The sequence below is a fragment of the Phyllobates terribilis genome, unplaced genomic scaffold (genome assembly GCF_046119375.1).
Source record: "Phyllobates terribilis strain yellow unplaced genomic scaffold, ASM4611937v1 Scaffold_1__5_contigs__length_1240528914, whole genome shotgun sequence".
NCBI classification, from domain to species: domain Eukaryota; kingdom Metazoa; phylum Chordata; class Amphibia; order Anura; family Dendrobatidae; genus Phyllobates; species Phyllobates terribilis.
In genome coordinates, this window is record NW_027362761.1 from 660,310,609 (window position 1) to 660,337,338 (window position 26,730).

A 26,730-nucleotide genomic window follows, 5' to 3' on the forward strand; every position below is an offset into this window, starting at 1 on the left:
TAGTGTATATTTATGATACAACTGAAAACAGAAGCAGTAGGATGAATTTGGAAGTTTATAGGGCTATATTTTCTACCCAGATTCAACCAAATGCAGCAAGATTGACTGGATGGCGTTTCACAGTACGGGTGAACAACAACACAAGACCTACTGCAAAAGCAAAATAAAGTGGAATATTCTGCAATGGCAGAGTCGATCACCAGATCTCAAACCCATCGAGCATACAGGTGCATCTCACTAAATCAGAACTTCACCGAAAAATTAATTTATTTCATTTCTTCAATACAAAAAGTGAAACTCATATTATATAGAGTCATTGCAAACAGAGTGATCTATTTCAAGTGTTTATTTCTGTTAATCGTTATGACTTACAGCCAATGAAAACACAAAAGTCATTATCTCAGTAAAATAGAATACTTTATAACAGCTTGAAAAATGTTTTTAAAATCCGAAATGTTGGCCTACTGTAATATATGTTCAGTAAATGCACTCAATACTTGATCAGGGCTCCTTTTGCATCAATTACTGCATCAATGCGGTGTGGCATGGAGGTGATCAGCCTGTGGCACCGCTGAGGTGCTATGGAAACCCAAGTTGCTTTGATAGCAGCCTTCAGCTCGTCTGCATTGTTGGGTCTGGTGTCTCATCTTCCTCTTGACAATACCCCATAGATTCTCTATTGGGTTAAGGTCAGGAGAGTTTGCTGACCAATCAAGCACAGTGATACTGTTGTTTGTAAACCAGGTATTGGTACTTTTGGCAGTGTGGACAGGGGCCAAGTCCTGCTGGAGAATGAAATTTCCATCTCCAAAAAGCTTGTCGGCAGAAGGAAGCATGAAGTACTCTAAAAGTTCCTGGTAGATGGCTGCGCTGACTTTGGTCTTGAAAATTTATTTTATGGGGGGGGTCTGCAGCAATACATTTTATGGGGTGTGACATGCAGAAGTAAAACAAGCACAAGAGACAGGAAGTGTTATGCTCCAGAAGCATCCAGGAAGTAGAGGGGTTAACACAGTCTCAGGAGAAGGTGAGTGTTCTAGCAGAGCCCCAGGGTGATTGTGGGGAAGTTGTTTACTGTCTGGCTGGAGCCAAAGAGAAAGGTGGTGTGTGTGTTCTGTATCTCACAGAAGCACCCCTGCAAGTGAAAAGGATTCAAGTCAGAAGTGCAGCTAAGCACAGTTCAGGTAGAGTTCCTGAACTAGCAGTGCAGAGTATTGTCAGGCAGAAAGATAAGGGCTGGAAGAAATGGTGTCACAGGGATCATCTACCTCAGCAAAACCTCACCCCCTCATCTATTTCACTGTGCTGTAAAGAATGCTGTCTTCATTAATGTGCCTTTGCATTAGAACTCTGCTGCCTTGTACTACTGGGAAGGCTGAACTGCTGTGCTGCTAAGGAAACTGTACTGTTTGTCACTGGAGCCTGTTGCTCATAAGATTTAACTTGCACTGGCTGTGTGGCTTCTTATTAAATGCTACTGCTCTACCGTTTAGGAGGACTCTTGTCAAGTGTGTCTGGTCAGCAAGTGAAACAACCTACGTGTCTGTGCCTAAGGGTCAATACCCCTGTGTGCCTGAGAGAAGCTGTAGCACATGGTCTATGGTCGCCCTGAGTAACGGTTCCCCCAGGATTCCAAAGAATTCATGTGACCTGTCTCGCCCCTATCTGAATCTAGCGGCGTGAGTATAACATGGGGGTTTGCAGCAATGTATTTTTTTTTGGGGGGGGGGGGTTGCAGCAATACATTTCATGGGGGGGTCTGCAGCAATGCATTTTATGGGGGGGCTGCAGTGATGTATTTTATGGGTGGAAGGTCTGCAGCAATGTATTTTATGGGGGTGTCTGCATCAATGTATTTTATGTGGGACTGGTGGTCTGGCACACCCTGAGCTGCTGTGAACTTTGATGGACTGGGGGCGTTACAGTGGATACTTTGTGAGGGGAGCACTAGCGTACCTACCAGGGGGCAGAGGAGACGGATGCCCTGGGTTCAGAGTGACCCTGCATTCAGAGGGGCTCAACCAGAGCTACGCTATCCTTAACTGTATCCGTGTCAACAGCACGCCAATACAGTTAAACTTTGTGACAGAGCAGGGAGACATGATCTCCCTGCTCTACCGCTCTCAGCCATGGTAGGATGATGCAATGGCCGAGGCGACGGCTCACGCAAAGTAAGGTTAATACACCTCGGCCATTGCATCACTCTGCTGTGGCTCAGAGTGGTAGTACAGGGACATCAACGCGTTGGCTTTCCCAGTGTGCTCATTGGGATACTGGATTAGGTGAATATATGTCATCATTTACTTAAAACTTTTGGTGTGACTGAGGGGGCATCAGAGTGTGGCGGACCCTCATACAGTTATACTCTGTAAAGAGACCTGTGGAGCAATATACTGTGTATAGGGGAGCTGTGGGGACATTATACTATGAATAAGGGAGCTGTGGGCCCATCATATGACTGTCAAAGGTGCACATGGGGCATTATTACATGCTAGAGGCATATTGTGGACAGTTTTCTAAGACACTTCCATGGGACATTAATATTTTCTAGGGGACAATTTTATCATCTAGAGGGCATTACTACTATGTAAGGGGCACAGTGGTGGTTATTATTATATGGGGCAGTAAGAGGAACGCGGTTATTGTACCACACAGCATGTGCAGTAATTGGGACATTGCAGCAGCCGCTCAGTATTGTGGTATCAGCAGGATGAGTAGTTTATGCAGGTTGGGAATAAATGAGAACGATGCTGGAAATGTGAGAAGTTGAATTGGTCTATGCTGTAATGTCTGCAGAGTCCTGGCTGGAGAAGTTGTCATGTCGGTCTGGGGCAGAAGGAAAAGACGAGAAAACTGTGTTTTTCCCCCCTTCCCCCAGCTGAACCCCTAGCTATGACTCTGGTGGGGAGCTTCATGGACTGTGTCTTTATGAATGATTAGTTTGTGGAGCTGGTTAAAAGTTATCTAGGAATAATTTATTTTTTTCTACTATGGGTCTAAAAACTACCTGCCTGTTTTGCCCAGCGTTGATTTCTGCTGGCACAGAGTGGTCACATACCACTCCTTCTGGTGAATCTGTAGATTCCGCTGACGTCACATCGACAGAGCTGCATCTTCTCTTCTGAAGGGGTGTGACTGATGACGTCAGGCTGATAGACAGCTGGCTCCGCGCTGCATAACTGGGGGAGACGTCTGACTATCAGTATGATGCAGACAGTCACGCCCAGACGACAAAGCAGCCTGGGCGGTCCCGTGACTGCTTTGAGCTGGCGCCAGGTACAAAAGGCAGGTAGTGAAAAAATAAATTAGTCCCAGAAAATACCTTTAACAGCATGAATAGGTTAATCTGAGAGGCTCAGCGTCAGTCTCCTCCCATGAAGCAGTAGCTGTCCCTATTAAAAAGATTGTGCCAAGTTTTAAAGTTATCCTGTTACCATCGGATACGAGATGACTTCCTGATCGCTGAGAAACTGACCAGTGGGACCACACCAATCCTGTGAATGGTGCTGTAAAGAGCCCCATCTGAATGGAGCGGAGGTCGAGTATGTGCACCTCTACTCCATCCATTCTCAAAGCAAGTGCCAGAAATAATAAAGAAATCTGTAAAGACTCTTTCATCCTGTCTAAGGTCTCATTCAGATGTCCATGTTGCACGTACCTGTTGTATCTTTTTTTTTTTTTTTTTTCATGGATACAGCATGTACCGCCTTCTAGTCTTTGGTGCTATTCGCATGTCAGTCTTTATTCACAGACCACGTGTCCTTGCAAAATTCATGGAGACATATCTGTTTTTCTCTGGTATTACAGATGAAAAGTACTAATCCAAGTCTATTTATGTATCCATACGTGAAAAATTCTGATGACTCTGATGGTAAAAACGGACACACAGACCGTACACTTAAGACACCGGTACCATTTTTTCACGTAGGTGTTTAAACACAAATGTGTGACAGAGGCCTTAGGGAATTCCATTTATTTTTTCTCTTTTAGGAACAGACAAGTGGAACTTACACACAAAACCGATCCTTTGTGTAAGTGATACAAATGGAAGCTGTGAGGTCCTCAATTTTGCACATTAATTCCTCCGGTCTGTTCCTAATATAGAAAAGACATTTTGATCTCGCTTTGGCCAAACATGTAATTTTGAAAAAATACAGATGAAGTATTCAGAAGCACTGAGGAGCCATTGACTGCGATGGTCAGACATAGTACGGCCATGCTTATGTTATGTAGACTCTCCTTACACCAGGTATACGTTTAGTTATAAAAGTTTAGTAAAAACAATCTACTAAATTGCTAAAAACCCCATATATTTTGCATAAAGACAGATGAACGTAAGCATTATTGGTGTGTTGGATTCTGTCTGCAGAGCGCTACCTTTGATTACATTTTTGTATATTTTTCCAAATACAGTGGGCATGGAAAGTATTCAGACCCCTTTAAATTTTTCACTCTGTTTCATTGCAGCAATTTGGTAAATTCTAAAAAGTTCATTTTTTTCTCATTAATGTACACTCTGCACCCCATCTTGACTGAAAAAAAACAGAAATGTAGAAATTTTTTAAAATTTATTAAAAAAGAAAAACTGAAATATCACATGGTCATAAGTATTCAGACCCTTTGCTCAGACATTCATATTTATGTCACATGCTGTCCATTTCCTTCTGATCCTCCTTGAGATGGTTCTACTCCTTCATTGGAGTCCAGCTGTGTTTAATTAAACTGATAGTTGTGTGCCTTTCCAAATCAAGTCCTGTCTATTTAAGACCTCACAGTGCATGTCAGACCAAATCAGAATCATGAGCTTAAAGGAACTGCCAAAGGAGCTCAGAGACAGAATTGAGAATTGAGACAAGGCACAGATCTGGCCAAGGTTTCAAACGAATTTCTGCAGTACTCTAGTTTGCTAAGAACACAGTGGCCTCCATAATCCTTAAATGGAATTAGTTTGGGACCACCAGAAGTCTTCCTAGACCTGGCCATCCAGCCAAACTGAGCAATAGGGGGAGAAGAGCCTTAGAGAGAGAGGTAAAATAGAACCCCAAGATCACTGTGGCTGAGCTCCAGAGATGCAGTAGGGAGATGGGAGAAAGTTCGACAAAGTCAACTATAACAGCAGCCCTCCACCAGTGAGGCCTTTATGGCAGAGTGGCCCGACGGAAGCCTCTCCTCAGTGCAAGACATATGAAAGCCCGCATAGAGTTTGCTCAAAAACACATGAAGGACTCCCAGACTATGAGAAAGAAGATTCTCTGGTCTGATGAGACAAAGATAGAACTTTTTTGTGATAATTCTAAGCGGTATGTGTGGAGAAAACCAGGCACTGCTCATTGCCTGCCCAATACAAACCCAACAGTGAAACATGGTGGCGGCAGCATCATGCTATTGGGGTGTTTTCAGCTGCAGGGACAGGACGACTGGAGACCCCTGAAAATGGCTGTCCACCAATGTTCACCATCCAACCTGATGGAACTGGAGAGGATCTGCAAGGAAGAATGGCAGAGGATCCCCAAATCCAGGTGTGGAAACTTGTTGCATCATTCCCAAGAAGACTGATGGCTGTACTAGCTCAAAAGGGTGCTTCTACTCAATACTGAGCAAAGGGTCTGAATACTTATGACCATGTGATATTTCAGTTTTTCTTTAATAAATTTGCAAATATTTCCACATTTCTGTTTTTTTTCCAGTCAAGATGGGGTTCAGAGTGCACATTAATGAGAGAAAAAATTAATTTTAGAATTTACCAAATGGCTGCAATGAAACAGAGTGAAAAATTTAAAGGGGTCTGAATACTTTTCGTACCCACTGTATATTCACTTGTTTGATGTTGCAATTGTAATGTGAAAAAGCCCTTATTCTAGATTCGTGACACATTTTTAATTGTATCCTAAGTTTCTTACAGATACAGTTTCTGTACAGTTGTGCTCAAAACTTTACATACCCCGGCAGAATTTTTCCTTTCTTGGTCTTGTCTCAGAAAATATGAACAACAAAAAAACCTTTTTCTCCACTCATGGTTATTGGTTGGGTAAAGCAATTTATTGTCAAACTACTGTGTTTTCTCTTTTTAAATCTTAACCAAAAACAACCAGATGACCCTGATCAAAAGTTCACATACCCTGGTGATTTTGGCCTGATAACATGCTCAGAATTTGACACGAATGGGTTTGAATGGCTACTAAAAGTAACATCCTCACCTGTGACCTATTTGCTTGTAATCAGTGTGTGTGCATAAAACTTGAGCGTGGAAAGCAAAAGCCTTGTCAACGGATCTACGGGAAAAGGTAGTTGAACTGTATAATACAGGAAAGGGATACAAAAAGATATCCAAGGAATTAGTAATGCCAGTCAGCTGCGTTCAAACTGTGATTAACAAATGGAAAATCAGGGGCTCTGTAAAAACCAAACCACGGTCAGGTAGACCAACAAAAATTACTGCCACAACTGCCAGGAAAATTGTTCGGGATGCCAAGAAAAACCCACAAATAACATCAGCTGAAATTCAGGACTCTCTGAAAACTAGCGGTGTGGCTGTTTCAAGATGCACAATAAGGAGGCACTTTTAGAAAAATGGGCTGCATGGTTGAGTCGCTAAAAATACGCCATTACTGCGCAAATGCCACAAAGTATGTCGGCTACAATACGCCAAACAGCACAGAGACAAGCCTCAAAATTCTGAAACAAGGTAATTTGGAGTGATGAGACCAAAATTGAACTTTTTGGCCACAACCATAAAAGTTACATTTGGAGAGAGGTCAACAAGGCCTATGATAAAAGGAACACCATCCTTAATGTAAAGCATGGAGGTGGATAGCTGATGTTTTGGGGATGTGTGAGCTACAAAGGCACAGGAAACTTGGTAAAAGTTGAAGGAAAGATGAATGCAGCACGTTATCAGGTTTGCACTCATCAGCCCCGAAGTTGCGCATGGGACGTACTTGGACGTTCCCACATAACAACGATCCAAAATACAAGACCAAGTCGACCTGTCATTGGCAACAGCAGAACAAAGTGAAGGTACTGGAGTGGCCTGACCTCAATATCACTGAGCCACTCTGGGTAGTTCTTTAGCGCGCAGTTCATGCTAGAAAGCCTAGTAATTTACAGGAACTGGAGGATTTTTGCCAAGAAGAATGGACAGCATTACCATCTGAGAAAATAAAGAACCTTATCCACAACGACCACAAAAGACTTCAAGCTGTCATTGATGTTAAAGGGGGCAATACACGGTATTAAGAACTGGGGTATGTGAACTTTTGATCGGGGTCATTTGGTTGTTTTTGGTTGTCATTAAGATTTAAAAAAAGAAAACACAGTAGTTTCACAATAAATGGCTTCACCCAACCAATAAACATGAGTAGAAAAAGTTTTTTTTATCATTCATATTCTCTGAAACAAGGCCAAGAAAGTTAAAATTCTACCGGGGTATGTACAGTTTTGAGCACAACTTTATGTAAACTATAGGCAGTTTCAGATGGATTTGTTTTTGTTATGTTTTACAATGGTGTGTAAGGTAGCTGCCGGACAAGACGTGGACGGGAGGTATGTGTCCCCGAACTGCCAAGCTTCAGTGATGTAGGACCCGGAAAAGCAGGCTCCAGCGCACACAGTGCTGAGAGGAATTTAGGAATTTAAAGGGCCCGGATTACAGGGCCGGGTTTTACGAGCAGCTGAAAGAGCTGGGGGGCAACAGCTGGTCACTTACCTCCAGTCCAGGTCTTGGAAGGCTGATTTAAGACCGCTGTGCCTGTCTCAGTCTGTCTGTGTGTGATGGGCAAGGTGAGGAGACCTTGCATGTGCTGCTTAGACTCTGCAGGAGGCAGAGGAAGGCACTTTGTTTAAACGGCTGAGGCCGTGCTGCATGGACTTGTTAATTTGAGCTTGTTCTGTTATTCCTTTTTTGTGCCAGTAAAAGGCTGTTACTTTTGTTTCCTCACTAATGTATGGACACTAAATAAACCATCAGTTTGTTTGAACCCGCGGACTGCATCACTGTGTGAACCTGTGCCTACCTCCAACGTGGCTCAGTGAGTACAAATCCCTACAGGTGGTAAATATATTTTTCTTATGATTGTGAAATGCTGTCACTTGAACTGTCTGAGACATTTATTGGATTTGACACTGACTCTAACATACAGAATCCTGACTATTTGTACTATACTATATAGTATTTCAATGTTTTCACGCTCATAGTGCTCGTAACATATCTATTCAATTTGCATACTGCTGATCACGAGCCAATCATTGTGGTAACAACAGAGAATTGAAAAAGAAAGAGGTTGGCTAGTGATTTTAAGTGTGCACAATGTCTGGAGGGGTCACGTGAAAACATACAATTTGAATAAGGCAAAAAACTTTAAGGATTACATGCAATTTTCAAGCCACATACTTGTGTTTCTGACAATTCAGTTACTATATCTGTGTATTAATCTCGCTTATGATCAAATATTAAATAACATAAGCTTGGTTTTGTTTCTGTATCTACGTAGTAAGCTTGGTTGTCTTTCCAGATCTATGTAGTAAGCATGGTCATTTTTTACGACAGTACATGTTACCATATCTATGTAGTTAGCTTGATTCTGTTAAAGTGTCTGTCATAAGCTTGGTTCTTTTCCCTTATCTGCATAGTAAGTGTTGGATGTTTGGTGAAGATAATTCTATATAGATAGATAGATAGAGAGAGACAGCTAGTTATACAATAATGTTATCGTGGCCTTGTATCACTATAATACGCTGCATCAACTACAACTAATGAAAAATAAATTACAATATTAATTCTTAGTCCTTCTAAATGATCGCGCTCAATAATGTATATAGAATTGCAAATATATGTATGATCCCAATATGAAAACAGCACCAACCACCGTTTTTAAAGTCTTGCTACCACTGCTGTTTTATGCAACAGCCAAAGGTAAGCAGGTTAAAGATGACCCGGCAGAACTTGTGGGCCAGTGCTATGTGTTTACCCCCAAGCCTAAAAATTGCCAGCCAGCCCCTGAAAAGCATGGATATGTGAACAGCAGCAAAGATAAATCGGTATGTGTTGTATCAGTGAATACACTGCTCAAAAAAATAAAGGGAACACTTAAACAACACAATGTAACTCCAAGTCAATAACACTTCTGTGAAATCTACCTGTCCAGTTATGAAGCAACACTGATTGTGAATCCATTTCTCCTGCTGTTGTGCAAATGGAACAGACAACTGGTAGAAATGATAGGCAATTAGCAAGATACCCCCTATAAAGGAGTGATTCTGAAGGTGGTGACCCCAGACCATTTCTCTGTTCTCATCCTTTTTGCCTGTTTTGGTCACTTTTTCACTTTGCCATTGCTCTCACCCCTAGAGGTACAGTAGCATGATGCAGTGTCTACAGTACAACCCACAGAAGTTGCTCAGGTAGTGAAGTTCATCCAGGATGGCACATCAGTGCGAGCTGTGGCAAGAAGGGTAGCTGTGTGTGTCAGCACAGTGTCCAGAGCATGGAGCAGATACCAGGAGATGTGGAGGGAGCCATAGGAGGGCAACAACCCAGCAGCAGGACCGTTACCTCCTCGTTTGTGCAAGGAGGAACAGGAGGAGCACTGCCAGAGTAATGCAAAATGACCTCCAGAAGGCCACAAATGTGCATGTGTCTGCACAGTTAGAAACTGACTCCATGAGGGTTGTATGAGGGCCCGAGGGTCCACAGATGGGGGTTGTGCTCACAGCCCAACACCGTGCAGGACGCTTGGCATTTGCCACAGAACACCAGGATTGGCAAAGTCGCCACTGGCACACTGTGCTCCTCACAGATGAAAGCAGGTTCACACTGAGCACATGTGACAGACATGACAGTCTGGAGACGCCGTGGAGAGCGATCTGCTGCCTGCAACATCCTTCAGCATGACCGCTTTGGCAGTGGGTCAGTAATGGTGTGGGGTGGCATTTCTTTGGAGGGCCGCACAGCCCTCCATGTGCTCGCCAGAGGTAGCCTGACGGCCATTAGGTACCAAGATGAGCTCCTCAGTCCCCTTGTGAGACCATATGCTGGTGCGGTTGGGCCTGGGTTCCTCCTAAGGCAGGACAATGCCAGACCTCATGTGGCTGGAGTGTGTCAGCAGTCCCTGCAAGATGAAGGCATTGAAGCTATGGACTGGCCCGCCCGTTCCCCAGACCTGAATCCGATTGAGCACATCTGGGACATCATGTCTCGCTCCATCCACCAACGTCACGTTGCACCACAAACTGTCCAGGAGTTGGCGGATGCTTTAGTCCAGGTCTGGGAGGAGATCCCACAGGAGACCATCCGCAACCTCATCAGGAGCATGGCCAGGCGTTGTAGGGAGGTCATACAGGCACGTGGAGGCCACACACAATACTGAGCCTCATTTTGACATTACATCAAAGTCAGATCAGCCTGTAGTGTGTTTTTCCACTTTAATTTTGGGGGTGACTCCAAATCCATGCCTCCATTGGTTAATAAATTTGATTTCCATTGATGATTTTTGTGTGATTTTGTTGTCAGCACATTCAATTTTGTACAGAACAAAGTATTCAATGAGAATATTTCATTCATTCAGATCTAGGATGTGGTATTTGAGTGTTCCCTTTATTTTTTTGAGCAATGTACATAGAATTAGACTTACCGGTAATTCGGTTTCTAAGACCATCCATGACAGCACCCTAGGAGGTTGCCTCCCCATCCTAATTAGGGACAGGAAACACAAAAGGATAAATAGCTCCTCCCCACCACCATCCTCAGTGTTTTTCTAAAGGACCACAGTATAAATGCTTCAAATATATTTTTAATCACACCAAGGAATTCATAAAAGAAATAGAAATTATTAAGGGCGTGAACTACCCGCGTTCTCATGGAGGGTCTTAGAAACAGAATTACCGCTAAGTCTAATACTATTTTCTCCAATATCCTCCAGCACCCTAGGAGTAGTACTAAAAAATAATATTTTAGGGAGGGACAACAGCTTAAAGGATTTTCCTGCCAAAGGCTAGATCTCTATTAGCCGCCACATCTAAACGATAATGATTTGCAAGGGTATGGACTGATGACCATGTCGTCTCTCTGCAAATCTAATCGACTGATGTACTTGCTCTTTCAGCCCAGGAGACAGACATGGCCCTGGTAGAATGCGCCTTTAAAGAATCTGGAGTAGTTAACCCGAGTCTTGTATGCTTCGCCGAACACTTTCTTGATCCAATTTGCCAGTGTATTTTTGGATATCTTTTGTTTTGTTGGCCTCACCATATTGGACAAAGAGACTTTGATCTTTCCTCCATGTCTGTACTTGCTTTAAGTAATGTAGAATAATCCCCCTGACATCCAGGGTATGGAATACCTTCTTCTCTGTTGTTTGAAGGATTTCGACAAAAAGAAGGGAGGATTATAGGTTGGGATTTATGAAAGTCTGTTGCCACTTTAGGAAAAAACGAAGGCTCCAGCTGGAAAACTATCCTATCCTCTGAAATCTTCAGATAGGGTTCTCTGATGGACAACGCTTGCATCTCACTTGCTCTGCTTGTCGTTGTTATGGCTACCGGAGAAGCAGATTTCCATGAGAGCTTATCAATTTGTACCTCCGTGAGTGGTTCAAAGGGCTGCATAGTAAGACCTTTAATTACAATATTCAGATCTCGGGGAGGGATTATTTGTTTTTGTATGATTTATTCTGGAGACGGCTGTCATAAATCTGTGATTTGCTAGATCTTTATTAAAGTAAGACCTCAGGGCTGCTATCTGAACTTTGAGGGTATTTGGACGTAGTCTCTATAACAGTCTTTCCAGAATCTTGGCTACATCTGAATGGAAAGGGTCTGGTGGATGAGGACCGTACCATAAGCCAAAAGTCTTATATATAGAATTTGTGACCGGCTTCCTGTTCTTTTGGAGGATCTGGATCACCCCTTCCAAGAGGAACTGGCTCTCAAGATTGAGGCTTCAGAAGCCAGGCTGCTAGATTTTGGCTATGAGGACCCGGATGGATGATCGGGCCTTGCTGTAAAATGTTGTGGACTGGAGGAAGCAGTATCGGTCCTTCTATCTTTAGGCTGTTCAGAGTCCCAAACCTTCCTCTTTTTGACCAATTTGGAGCTATGAGGATTTTCTTCAATCGTTCTGCTCTGATCTTTTGTAGAAATCTCGGTAGCAATGGGATCGGCGTAGGCGAGATTGGCTTCCCAGGGATGGGTGAAAGCATCTATCCCCACTGAAGCGTCTTTGGGATTCAGGGAGAAGAATCGTCTCACTTTTGCATTTTGTTGATTCTTGAACAGATCCACTTCCAAATAACCCCATCTTTAAACGGGCATTTTGAATTTCCCACCGGTGACGTCATGTGTTCCACCCTGGACCGTAAGTGAAGTCACCGGCCGTTGATACCCTTAACTTCCGGCATCTCCTGCAGGCGCACAGAGCGCGATGGAGGATAGGAGAACGATCGGGGCTGGGGAGCTACGAGAGGCCCCCAGCCCTTCGCACCACTCAGCGTTACCCTGTGGCGCAGGCGAGTGGCTGGGTGCTACTCCGAAGAGCGGGAGCTGACAGAGGAGGAAGGTAAAGCGCGATAGACCTCTGCAGCCCGTGTTCCAGGTACATAAGGGGATAATGCTCGCCGGCAACAGCATCCCACAGATAACACATTAGGGACAGGAAAAACAATGAGGATGGCGGTGAGGAGGGGCTACCTAACCTCTTGTGTTTCCTGACCCTAATTAGGATGGGGAGGCAACCTCCTAGGGTGCGGTCATGGAGGGGATTGGAGAAAAAACAGATACAACACGTACATGAGGCCTAACAGTGAGGGCCTCTCTCATCACTCAGCCTGATTAAAATGCTCCTTGGTTGAAAAGTGCATCCGTCAGCGACAGAGGAGACACTTATTAATGATAGCCACAGTGATGCTGCTGGCTGTGAGGGGCAGTGACTTCAACACCTCATAGTCCAATCAATCAAGGTTACATGGCCACAGTCAGAGAGAGTCTGGGTCATGTTAAGTCAGGTCACAAATCCAAAGCCAAGAATGTGTTACGGATCCGGGTGGTGGAATCTCTGTGCTGTGATACAAGGAGGGACCTGAGGGGTGTAACTAAGTGCCTACCCGGACCGACCTGGGCCACACTGCGGCTTAGTCGACTCCGTGAACCAAGAAGGGACCGGGAAGTTGAACCAGGTGCCACTCTGGGACCGACCTTGTGTGAGAGCAGGCGACTCCCACAGGACTGATGGCCGAGGCCGACAGGCACAGCTGATGAGCACGGCTGGTAGACAGGCAGGTGATGCGGGTAGACAAGCAGGTGGGCACGGCTGATAGAAAGGCTAGTGGGCACTGGAACCTGAGGACTGAGGAGAGTGTTAGCACACAAACAACAATTCTTGCACAGGTACCTTCATTTTGGAGGAGGTGCCTTATAGGAGGGCAGTCCTCCGGGACGCTTTAAGACGGCGCGCACGGCCCCTTTAAGAAGGAGGAAGCGCACGCGCGCACTCTTTAAGTACAGTGCCCGGGGAACTGCGCGCAGTGCGCGCACCCCGAGCAGCCGCTGGAGGGGAGCCGGAGGACGCCGGACCGGGACCGCGGCTGTGAGGGGATCGGCGTCTCTGCCTGGCAAGAGGCAGAAACGCCGACGCTACCGAATGCCTGGCAATGTGTGTACTTTATCAAGCAGAGTGATATGCAAAAGAAAAAAAATACAAATCTGTCAGAGCTGTTGTTCCTGACAGTTATGCTCTACCCGTACAATCTCTCAGCACTAGAGATAGCAGCAAGGCATGGACAGAAGATGTACACAGATTTCCTCAATATGGAGAGTTGAGAAAGTATCCACAGTCTCAAGGAGGGCAGAATTAGTAGAAGGCTATGGCACTCAAGTTAGGTCTCCAAAAAATGTGAGGAGTGTGGTGACAAAATCTAGACAGTTGCAAATTTTACAGAACAGCAATTGTAAAACAATAATTGCAACTTCATTTTTACTAGCATTATAAAAGAATAAAGTTTCTATAAATATAACAAAGTACACCCGTATAATGCCCAGATCATGCGGACAACCTTTCTTATTACCGGAATCAGTACTCATCCATTGGAAAGGTGTATAAATCAAGAGTACAGCAATGCAATCTCCACAGAAAAAAATTTTATTTATATTGGTCACACTGACTAAAATGTAACAGTCATAGGATGTCACCTTTGACGCAAGTCACTGACATTTTGACCTGGTTAATTTTCTATAAGTGGCGCTGGTAGGCTAGTCACTAACCTGCTGCGAATTAGGGACAGTTACCACTGATTGTCAGAGAGTGGGGATAAAAACAATAAAAGATAATTCGCATTGATATAGTGGATGAGGCTCAAGACCAATAGGTTAAAAGATAATAGATTTATTTTGACATAAGTTAAAATTTAATAACACTGGATAAAAGGATGGTCACTTGTAGCTTGCGTGTTCCTAGCGTAGTTATATTAAACCAGTATACTCTGGGACGGAGGACATATAGGAGGAGATGAGAGATCAAATTGTTAGACCTAGTTAAAGGGTTGGTGGTTTAAGGGGAGATAGATATGCAGACATATACCTGGTTCAGTGGCACATATAGTGGCAGGTAGGGTGGATGTCTGGCCAAGGTTAGGTCAGGACGGAGGGCTTTTTGATAAATCCTTTTTGGATAGGTGTAAGGGATGAGCTCAATATGGAGGGAATGCAAAAGGTTAGCATATGTAATATGCGGTCTAGGAGGACCAGTGGATATGGTAGATACCTTTGTATAGTTGATCTCGGTAGGCAGGGACAATTTTATATATCTCGAACAGGCTGACAGGACAAGAGATTTAAAGATGGTCAATTACCCTGCATTAGGGTTCTTCACCAGATCCAAAAAGAGTGAAGAGGTCCTTGAGGGTCCTTCTTAAGGCTGAGAGAGGATTATGCTAGGTATATAGAGGGAGCAGTGGTTAGTAGGAGTGTATATTAGCTAGACTAGCTAGAGGAATATATGCACCTATGTATCATACCTATAAAATACGCCTGGGATACAGATGTGCATATACTCCTCTAGCTAAAAACTGCACCCCTCAAGGTGCTAAAAACCACATCCAATTAGTTTATTAAGCCTTCAGTTTTTTCAGGAACGAAATCAATGCGGAAGGAAGAAAAGGAAGGAAAAATGAAAATTTTACTTATTCCAACAAAAATATCACTTTAGCACTAAATTTTACATTTTCACACGGGTAACAAGAGAAAATGCACCATAAAATTTGCTGTGCAATTTATCCTGAGTACACAGATACCCCATATGTGGTGGAAAACTACTATTTGGGAGAACGGCAGGTCTCAGAAGAGAAGGAGTGCCATTTGAATTTTGGAGGGCAAAATTGCCTGGAATAGCTAGCGGGCGCCATGTCGTGTTTGCAGAGGCCCTGATGTGCCTCAACAGTGGAGATCCCCCCACAAGTGACCCCATTTTGTAAACTAGACCCCTCAAGCAATGTATCTAGATGTGTGGTGAGCCCCTTGAAACCTCAGGTGCTTCAGAGAATTTTATAATGTTATATTTTTTCCCACAAAAAGGTTTTAGCCCCATATTTTGCATGTTCACAAGGGTAACAGAAGAAAATGTACAGCACAATTTCTCTCCTGAGTATGCAGACACCCCATATGTGGAAGAAAACTACTGTTTGGGCACATGGCAGGGCTTGTAAGGTAAGTGCCATATGAGTTAAGATTTTGCTGGAATGGTTTGAGGGTGCTATTTGACTTTTGGAGCGCAAAATTAGCTGGAATCTTTAGTGGACGCCATGTCGCGTTTGGAGAGCCACTAATGTGCCTAAACAGTGGAAACCCCCCACAAATGACCCTATTTTGGAAACTATAACACTCAAGGAACTTTGAACCCCGAGGTGTTTCACAGAAGTTTATAACAAAGCTGTGAATAAACAAACAAAAACACTTTTTTCCCACATAAAATGTTCTTTAAAGTTTTTATTTTCACAAGGATAGTAGGAGAAAATTAAACCCAAAATTTGTTTTACAATTTCTCACAAGTATGCAGATACCCCAAAAGTGTGGGAAAACTACAGTTTGGGAGCATGGCAAGGCTCGGAAGGGAAGAACCTTATTGAAGTTCAGATTTTGCTGCAATGGTTTGAGGGTGCCATGTCACATTGGCAGAGCCCCTGAGATGCCAGAACAGGAGAAAACGCCCAATCTAGGAGTGAAGTGAACATGTTGGTACAACATGCGCCTCAGAATTTTATACCATTGGCAGTAAAGAAAGAATAATTACATTTTCACTACTTTAATAACCACTGCGCCATCGGGCAGTACGGTGACTTAGTGGTTAGCACTGCAGGATTGCTGCGCTGTGGCCGTGGGTTCAAATCCCACCAATAACAACATCTGCAAGGAGTTTGTATGTTCTCCCCGTGTTTGCGTGGGTTTCCTCCGGGTTCTCCGGTTTCCTCCCACACTCCAAAGACATACGAATGGGGAATCTACACTACCGTTCAAAAGCTTGGGGTCATTTAGAAATTTCACTATTTTTGAAAGAAAATCACTTTTTTTTTTTCAATGAATCTAACATTAAATGAATCAGAAATACACTCTATACATTGTTAATGTGGTAAATGACTATTCTAGCTGCAAACGTCTTGTTTTTATTGCAATATCTACATAGGTGTATAGAGGCCCATTTCCAACAACCACCACTCCAGTGTTTTAATGGTACATTGTGTTTAACTATGTAAGAAGGCACGGTGGCGCAGTGGTTAGCACGGCAGCCTTGCAGCGCTGGGGCCCTGGGCTCAAATCCCACCAAGGACAACATCTGCAAGGAGTAGGAGTTTGAATGTTCTCCGTGTGTTTGCGTGTGTTTCCTCCGGGTTCTCCGGTTTCCTCCCACACTCCAAAGACATACTGATAGGGAATATAGATTGTGAGCCCCGATGGGGACAGCGACTATAATGTATGTAAAGCGCTTCGGAATATGTTAGCGCTATATAAAAATAAAGATTATTATTATAAAATTGACCTTCCTTTGAGCTAGTTGAGAACCTAGAGCATTACATTTATTTGTTCTATGAAAGTCTCAAAATGGCCAGAAAAAGAGAACTTTCATGTGAAACTCGACAGACTATTCTTGTTCTTAGAAATGAAGGCTATTCCATGGAAGAAATTGCCAAGTAACTGAAGATTTCCTACAACGGTGTGTACTACTCCCTTCAGAGGAGAGCACAAACAGGCTCTAACCAGAGTAGAAAGAGAAGTGGGAGGCCCCGCTGCACAACTGAGGAACAAGACAAGTACATTAGAGTCTCTAGTTTGAGAAATCAACGCCTCACAGCTCCTCAACTGGCAGCTAAATTAAATAGTACACGCAAAACGCCTGTGTCAATGTCTACAGTAAAGAGGCGACTCTGGGATACTGGCCTTCAGGGCAAAGTGGCAAACAAAAAGCCATATCTGAGACTGGCTAATAAAAGGAAAAGATTAATATGGGCAAAAGAACACAGACATTGGACAATGGAAGATTGGAAAAAAGTTTTATTGACAGACGAATCAAAGTTTGAGATGTTTGGATCACACAGAAGAACATTTGTGAGACGCAACTGAAAAGATGCTGGAAGAGTGCCTGACGCCATCTGTCAAGCATGGTGGAGGTAATGTGATGGTCTGGGGTTGCTTTGGTGCTGGTAAAGTGGGAGATTTGTACAAGGTAAATGGGATTTTGAATAAGGAAGGCTATCACTCCATTTTGCAACGCCATGCCATAACCTGTGGACAGCGCTTGATTGGAGCAAATTTCATCCTACAACAGGACAATGACCCAAAGCACATCTCCAAATTATGCATGAACTATTTAGGGAAGAAGCAGGCAGCTGGCATTCTATCTGTAATTGAGTGGCCAGCGCAGTCACCAGATCTCAACCCCATTGAGCTGTTGTGGGAGCAGCTTGACCGTATGGTGCGCAAAAAGTGCCCATCAAGCCAATCAACTTGTGGGAGAGGCTTCAGGAAGCATGGGGGGAAATTTCTCAAGATTACTTAAGCAAATTAACAGCTAGAATGCCAAAGGTCTGCAATGCTGGAATTGCTGCAAAGGGAGCATTCTTTGACGAAAGCAAAGTTTGAAGGAGAAAATTATTCTTTCTAATAAGAATCATTATTTCTAACCTTGTCAATGTCTCGACTATATTTTCTAATCATTTTGCAACTCATTTGATAAATAAAAGTATGAATTTTTATGGAAAACACAAAATTGTCTGGGTGACCCCAAACTTTTGAACGGTAGTGTATATTGTGAGCCCTAATAGGGACAGTGATCATAATGTCTGTAAAGCGCTGTGGAATTAATAGCGCTATTTGAGTAAAATAAATAAATACTAAAATGTTGTTTCCTTTTTTTAAGGGCTAATAGAAAAAAATGGACCTCCGTTTGTTGTGCAATTTCTTGCGTCAATACCCTACTTGTAGTCAGAAAATACTTTTCAGGCACAGTGCGAAGCTCAGAAGGGAAGGAGCGCCATATTATAGTGCAGATATTACTGTTATGGTTTTCAAGTGCGATGACCCACTGGGAGAGTCCCTGAGGTGCCAGAACAGCAGAACCCCCATAATTAACCCCATTTTACAAAATACACCTCTCAATGAATTCATCTAAGGGTACAGTGATGATATGTTATCATAATTGATACAATTTTTTATGTTTTGGCACATTTACACAAAGTTTTATGGAAAAATAATTCATTTGTGCATCGCTTTATTCTGAGAGCTAAAACTATTATTTTTCCACTGATAAGACGCCATATAGATCCAATTTTTGAAGGAACAAGTTTTTAGAGATACCATATTTATTATTTGTCTTTTTGATCACGTTTTATTCCACTTTTTGCTTGGCAGTGTGATGAGAAAGCATAGTTCTGTGTTCACTGAAGTGGTTAACTAGCGTGACAGTTTTATATGGCGGATCGGTCCGGACGCAGTTTTATTGGTAGAACATATATATTTTTATTATTATTTTACAAATATTTTCACTTTTTTTTTTTTTTTTTTTTTTCTACTTTTTTATTTAGTCCCTCTATGGGACTTGCACTTTCAGCACTCTGATCACTGTTATTAAGCATTACAATGCTTTATAATTTTCAGTGCTGCACTGACACAATCCCCTTAGACCATGCTCTGTACATGGTCTAAAGGGCTTGCCGTAGCCTGGTGACCCGGATGTCATCATGACGACCTCAGGTCACCACGGCAATGATAGAACCTTCACGATGATGTCGCAGGGGCGAGGGAGCCCCTCAATATCGATCACAGCATTTCAGGGCTAAACTGCAGGGGGCAGTGCGGTCACAGCTCCTGGCAGTGAGAGCCGGGTGTCAGCTGTGATGTGCACTCTACAGCCCGCGGCGATCGTGCGCCAAATTGCCAGGACATATCCCATATGTCCAAGGTCAGGAAGTCCTTCCCTTCCATGACATATGGGATACGTTCAAGGTCGAGAAGGGCTTAATTGGTGCCTGGCTGCACGATTGGATTATTTCAGAGAAAACCGTTTGAAAATAAAGCCAGGAATCATAGGGAGAGAAGAGACCAATCTGGTTTCTTCCTGCACCACTCCAGGAGATTGGCAGTTATACACATGGGAAGAGACCTGGCAATAAACTGGAGCAACGCTGTCTTGTTAAAATTTATTGCCAAAAGGGAGAACCAGGTGATGGCGCTATCACCTGGTTCTCCCTTTTGGCATCCTCGCTGTGGGATACTCCTGTCTCAGGATTCAATCCCACCTCACCAGGTCGGCCGCAGTCTTTTGCAAATTCCTCCATACTACAAGTGGGAGTTGTGCCTCTGCTTGCACAACTGCATCAGGTGAGCAATTTCCTATAGATACTCACCCTTTTAATTGATCAAATCTTACTACGCTTAGATAGTGCCACGTTTGTTCTCCTTTAGAAAATCTATTATTGTTACAATTTATTGTAAGGTAGCTAACGGACACATAGTTTATGGGAGGTATATATCACAGAGGTGGCTGTCCTCTGTGATGTAATCCGAAATGTTGTTCTAGTGCACGTAAGCACTAAGAGGACTGTTTGTGGCATCTGGGACTGGGTTATGGGTAGTTGGAGAGATGGGCGGGTCTAGCTATCCACATCCCTCATCTCTGGGTGTGGTTATCCTATAAAATGGAGGCCGTTGTTTGGCACATGGTCTGTGTTTTGAGGGAGAAGGCCTCGTGTGTTCTTGTCTTCAGACGGAGCCCGTGAACTGGATGCTATCCAGCCTGTGTGCCCACAGGACTGGCTAACCAGAGACTTTACCCTAAAGGACTTCATACTTTGTTTTGCCTGAACTAAAGGCTGTTTTTTTTCCTTTAGTTAAGAGCGGTTTATGAAGTAATAAACAGACATGGATATTTAAGCGAAAATGCTTCCAGTTTGCCTTCCAACGCTTTCAAATGAATAGAAACCCCACAATAATTTAGCATTATTTTCAGATAAAAAAAAAATGCACCTAATGCAATTGTGTAGCCAGGTTTTGATTTCATGCTGTCCCTGGTTAGGACAGCATGAATCAAGTGACTGGTTCCCTTTAAATGTTTGCAATGGAACCAAATAATAAATTAACAATACCGACATTTCAATTTGTGTGCATTTTTACAAGCATGTCTGCTGTGCTACATTATTATGTCTGCATAATATAAGAACAGCACAAGTGTCAGATCTCATAGCAAATGCAAGCATTAAAAGGTCTAACATATTAAAACTGCAAGAATCTGAAACACCAATTGAAATGTTACCTTTTATGAGAAGGCCAGATACCAGGAGGACATCTCTTCATGCTAAACATATATACAGCAGCTTCAGCAGTGGTAAAAAGGCGACAGAAGCACAAAAAAGAACAAACCACAACAGCTGACGCGGCTCTTCCATCCTAAGAAACAAATATTTAGTACAAGATACGGAACTATCACTACAGAGTGTCTTTTTGAGAGGCCCTAAATGAACACAAAGCAAATAAAAAAAATATAGAAACAGAATATGAATCTTAGATTTTACTAAAAGAATATTGTTCTAAGTCATCCATGCATAACCAAAAAAATTTAATATATAGGGGCCCAAGAGGGAAGAGGGCCCACTTCCACCTCCAAAATGGCAAATAGCTTCTGTCAGACACAAACTGCAAAGGGCCCATATACTGTTCTTGCGCAGGGGGGACTTTAACCTCATTATTGAAAGTTATCACCTCTCCAGAGGGTGATAACTTTCTGATCCATGGTGATCCAATCTGCTGGGACCCCAGCGAGCCTTAGAACAGAGCTCTAAAATACCCCACCTTGAAAGAAAAGCAGTGGTCACAACTTTCTACGAGACTGAAACAGAACGCTGAAGTAGTCCCATAGAGCTTCAACTGATGGTGCATTTAGGCACAGGTAATAAAGGGTTATTCTTAACAATGAAAGGCAAGTATATGTAGAAGGTTGAATCTACACTGTGTTCCAAATTATTATGCAAATAATATTTTCTCAGATTTTCCCAAATTACCTATATGAATTGCAGTCATTGTAATTTTCCAGTCAAATAACTATTAGAGTACAATTGAAAGGTTTTTGTACAAACTGCCTATGATAACAGGATATTTTTAAAAAAATAAAAAAACTCAAAATGCACTTAAAATGCATGTTCCAAATTATTATGCACAGCAGAGTGTTCAACCTTTTCATTTTAATAAAGAACAAAAAAATGGTCATTTTTGCAATTATAAGCATTAGCAGGTTATTACAAACTGAAATCAAACAGGGCAGAACCTCTACGCTGCATCACTTGGGTTACAGAGCATTGAGAAGACCTCAATTAATAGTATTTATATTGTTTTTTAATTATCACCAACTTCATCACACTTCTACTTCAAACAGTGCACACACATTACCCGTAATTGGAGGGAAAATGGGATGCGGTCATGGGTTTTAGAAAATCCCATTACAAGTAATTTAGTCTTTTCCCATCATCCAAGGTGTGAAATTTGTCTTTCTTCTAATTCTTGGGGAAGGGAGGATGATCTCCTGACTTCTATGGAACCTAGTGGCAACTTTGCGAAGGTAAGCTAGGTCTGGCTTTAAGATAACTGTGGTCTAGGATTTGAATAAAGGGTGTACTAACTGACAAGGCCTGAATAACACCAACTCTTCTAGCAGATGTTAGGGTCATCAGAATGGCTGTTTTCAATTTAAGGTTGTTGACTGATGCAGAATAGATCGGTTTGAAAAGGGAGTGGGTCAGCGCCACCAGTAGTGTTGAGCGAATTTGTTCGGCATTTCAAATTTGTGTTCGTGCCAAAAAATCGGCTCCGCCCACGTACAGCCCTGATTTGCCACGCTGTCACGCAGATGTGATCTGCGTGACAGCATGGCAAATCAGGGATGTTCGTTGGCAGAGCTGATTTTTTGGCGCTTACAAGCTGGAACCCCGAACACGAATTTGAAATGCTTACAAATTCGCTCAATACTAGCCCCCAGTAGCAGGTTTAAATCCCAAGGTGAAATTTTTGGGGTAACCACTGGTTTTGATCTATCACATGCTTTTATAAATCTCACTAACCACCTATTACTCGCTAGGTCATAATTATATAGAGTCCCTAAGTTCGATATCTGTCCTTTGAGGATGCTAATAGATAACCCACCATCTAGTCCCTTTTGAAGAAATTCTAAGGTATGCTCAATAGAAATACCATCTTGCAGTTTTACACCTGAGCTGCTGAGGATCACTGCACCAATAGTGACCTCTGAAATTTTAAGCAATCAAGTGAAGTCCAGCTTCCTGTGTGTGACAAACTGGACCATGGATGGGAAGATCTGGGATCTTTGGCAGTACACAAGGATTGGTGACAGTCCTCAACACATCCATGAGAACTATCGTCTTTTGGGCCAGAATGGTACTATTAAAGTTACTTGACTTTGCCTGATTTTCCTCAGTACTGCCGGAATCAACATTAGTGTTGAAAAAACAAAAGCTAGGCAGAAGTCCCATTTAATTCAAAAGGAGTCTTACCATATAAGCATGTTCTCTGGGATTTAGTGAGCAAAACTTTAGGTTTCTGTTGCATTTGCTTGCAAACAGATCTACGCCTGGGAGACCCCATAAATTTACAATCTGTTGGAAAACAGCTGGATTCAGACTCCACTCTCCTTGCCTCAACTGATTGCAGCTCAAGAAGTCTGCCTTGCTGTTTGGTTTCGCTTTTATGTGTAACGCTGTCAATAAAGAGAGCTGGTTTTCCGCTATCTGAAAGATCTGCTCTGTTACTGTCATCAGCAAATTGGATCAAGTTTCTCCTTGATGGTTGATGTATGAAACAGTTACTCTGCTGTCTGATAGAATACAAACATGTCTGCCTTGTATAGATGAAAGTAAATTCTCTATCGCATATTTCACTACTATTAGCTCTTTTACATTGGTGAACCCTATCTTTTCCTCTCGTCCATCAGCTCCATAACCTTTTGGACTTGCATCAATGGTTATAATACACTGAACTGGATTTTCCCCAAGTTTCTTTTGATATATTTTCCAATGGAGAGACTTGTCTCTAGCCAAGGAAAGGGTTACTCTGTTTTTTTTTTTTTTTTAAGTCTTTTTAGCTCTTTTTTGCTTATTAAAATGTCCCGATGAAGTTTTCTGATATGCAACTGAGCCCACATTAAAGCTGGATTACAAGAGGTCAGAGACGCCCAGCAATGACATTGCCTTCCTGAGGGTCATAGTGGGATTATTTTATCTCCTTTAGCACCTAATCTGGCATTTTTTCTATCTTTTCCTTTTGAAGGTGACTGTTTTCATTTATCGAATCCAATACAAGGCCTAAAAAGATTTGAACTCTCAAGGGAATCAATCTAGACCTTTTCAAGTTCAGAATCCAACCAAGATACATTAAGGTCTTTCTTATCAAACAATAAATCATCCAAGTAAAGAATTAGAAGGATCTTCTGTTCCCATAGATAAGCTGTCATTTCAGCTACCACTTTTGTAAAAGTTGGTAGAGCCACTGATAAATCGAAGGGAAGTATCCTGAACTGGAAATGCCTGATCCTTCCATTTATGGCTATAGCCACTTTTAGGAATTTCTGATCTTCTATGTGGATTGGAACATGATAATATGCATCCTTTAGGTCTAGAAGGATCATTTAACAGCCCGGAGATAGTAGCTTCATGTTCAATTTTATAGATATCATCTTGACACAGACGGTTTTTTAGGAACTAGTTTAGCTTTTTCAGGTTGATGATAGTCCTGAAATGAGTCTTTTTTTGTTTGTTTTTGTTTCTTTTTTAAAAACAGAACAAGAGGAGAATAGAACCAACCACTCTACTTCCTCTTCTACCGAAACCTCTATAAAGATGGATTTTTTTTTACCACTCCCTGAATTTTCATTCCTAGGACTAACTGCTCCCCTCCCACCTCAAGACCTCCAAGGGGGTGTTACCACAGCAATTTGTGGGGGAACCGCCAAAACTTCCAGTCTCAGGGTTGACTGTCAATTTGAGAATCCATCAGCTTGACGAGGTTCTCGGCCATGCAGGGAGGAAGAGGGAAACCCTTACGCCCCACCTGGGGTATGGAGTCGCCAGGAAGAATTTTTTTTCTCAGAGGAGGGACCCAAGAACATGAACCCTCTTCTGTTCTTTTAACAGTCCTTCCCTTTTCCCTGATCTTTCAAAGGTCTTCTATGAGCATATCTTCTCATTCTAAACGACCTCCTGTATGAAGAGATGAACCAATTAGGGAGACTTTTTTTTTTTTTTTTTTACTATCACCAGCTTTGTCTAGGATGTCATCAAGGGCAGGCCCAAATAGATTCTCTCTTTTGCATGGAATGGAACATAATCTGGATTTTGATTGCATAACACCAGGCTAGCGTTTAAGCCCCATGGCTCTTCGAGCTGCATTCAAGAGAACTGACGATGTGCTGATGCACCTGCCAGGAACGCCGCAACTCTGCATTAACGGGATATCGGCCAAGATATCTTCCCTTGTGGCTTTATTCCTTAGCTGATTTTTCAACTGATCAAGGGAAACCATGGACCTAGCTGTCAATGTTGTAGCTATAGCTAGTTTTAGCGCTTCTTGCCAAGGATTCCCAGTTATTTTTAGGTAGCCATCTGCCTTTCCATCTATGGCATCTTTAAGTGATACACAGCTACATCTGTTTTTGGCACTTTATCCCATAGGACTGTCTCCTGCTCCTCAGAAGTGATATTTTCTCTTTAATGAGGAGGGCAGCGAACCCTTCCTCTCATGTCTCTTCCATTCCTTTTGAATAAGGGCCAGTATTTTTTCATTCAAAGGAAAGGTTTTTCGTTTTTTCTGCTCTAACCCACTGAACATAATATCTTGTACTTATCTATGTGCTTTCGCCTCTTTAATGTCCACGGTGGACCTAACCGCCCTGACTAATCGATCCGTATCTTCTACTGGGAAGCACGAATGAACCAGTCACCCCCATACATGAAAAAAGAGGAACCTGAGGACCTACATATTCCTTCTGATTTGTTTTGATCTTTCAGAATCAGATGACAATATGGTTAACTTTTTACCCTTTTTATGTTTGTCACTTTCTTGGGGGGCTGAATACTTAATAGAATGTTTCACTTCTGATCTAATAGCTGTTCTAAGCTCAATACCAAAATTAGGGGTTTCTTCGCATACAGTTTTCTCTATACAAACCTGGCACAGTTTTTCTGCCATGAGCTGGACAATTCCTCTCCGCACAGTGCACACTCTTTATGCTTTAGGTTAGCTATGCATTTCTTAAGTCTCTTTTAACAAATAGGCAACAAGAGAACTTTTACGAAGATCAAGTACCACAAAGCTGATAGTGAAGGTACCGGATTCAGAGGAGGAATTGGATCATCTGTGTTATCTCCTCCAGAGGCTGTGCTGCAGCTCTGCTGGCTGGACCTACTGACACCTCTTGAACTGTCAACATCAACCCCACTGCTGGGTTGACATTGCTACTGGACGTGCAGCTGTGTTCGCTGCTCCAACTGTTCCTGCTTCTACATGCCAGAACTGGGGAGGAGCACAAGAGTAAACGCTCTTCCAGCGGTATTAAACCGCATTTAAATGTGGAACCAGCGTTGACAGCACCCTCCCCCGACCCACCCATCCCAACGACCGCCTACACTGGACCTCTCCCGGAAGTACTTTAACATTTCTCCGATACGCTTGTCATCAAAAGGCGTCATTACTGCGCATGAGCAGATTCAGTGATGACGGGCGGCCAGCTGACACAGACATGCTGCCTCCACCCGCACTACAGCCAAGCCCCCAAACGACCGGCTGCGGCGCTTCCAGGCCCCGCACTGCGACTCAGCAGACCTCACACCCTTCTAGGCGACCAGGCAGGACCTAGGTAGGAGACTTCTTTTCTTCATTTCGCACCAGAAACTCTGCATAGGTTCCTCGTCAAGGACAGGAAACGAACTGATGCAGGGAAGAGGTTCAGCCTTTTGATTCTGTAGGATTACTATAGAACCTTATAGAGGTGAGGATCCTATCGCTCAGGTGGTGCTTTCATGGGTGATAGGAAAAGTAGAACTAGCTTTACAATTTATTCAGAATCCTAGTGTTAAATGATCACCAGTATTAAGTTTAAATTAACCCAGTGATGTCATCAGCAGCTTGCTGTCATACTCGTGACATCACAGGCCACATTGTGAGGTCTCTTTTTATCAGTTATAAAATCATAGAGTA

The 26,730-nt window shown here is 42.8% G+C and overlaps 1 protein-coding gene across 7 annotated transcripts in view; it reads right to left on the reverse strand.

Moving 5' to 3' along the window:
- The window catches only part of GAK (cyclin G associated kinase), a 609,434-nt gene that overhangs the window by 248,795 nt on the left and 333,909 nt on the right, over positions 1-26,730 (reverse strand). For all 7 annotated transcript variants that reach the window (XM_073684854.1, XM_073684861.1, XM_073684827.1 and 4 more), the window contains one exon: positions 20,786-20,919. In XM_073684854.1, the coding sequence (XP_073540955.1) occupies positions 20,786-20,919 (134 nt within the window). The remainder of the gene's footprint in view (positions 1-20,785; positions 20,920-26,730) is intronic.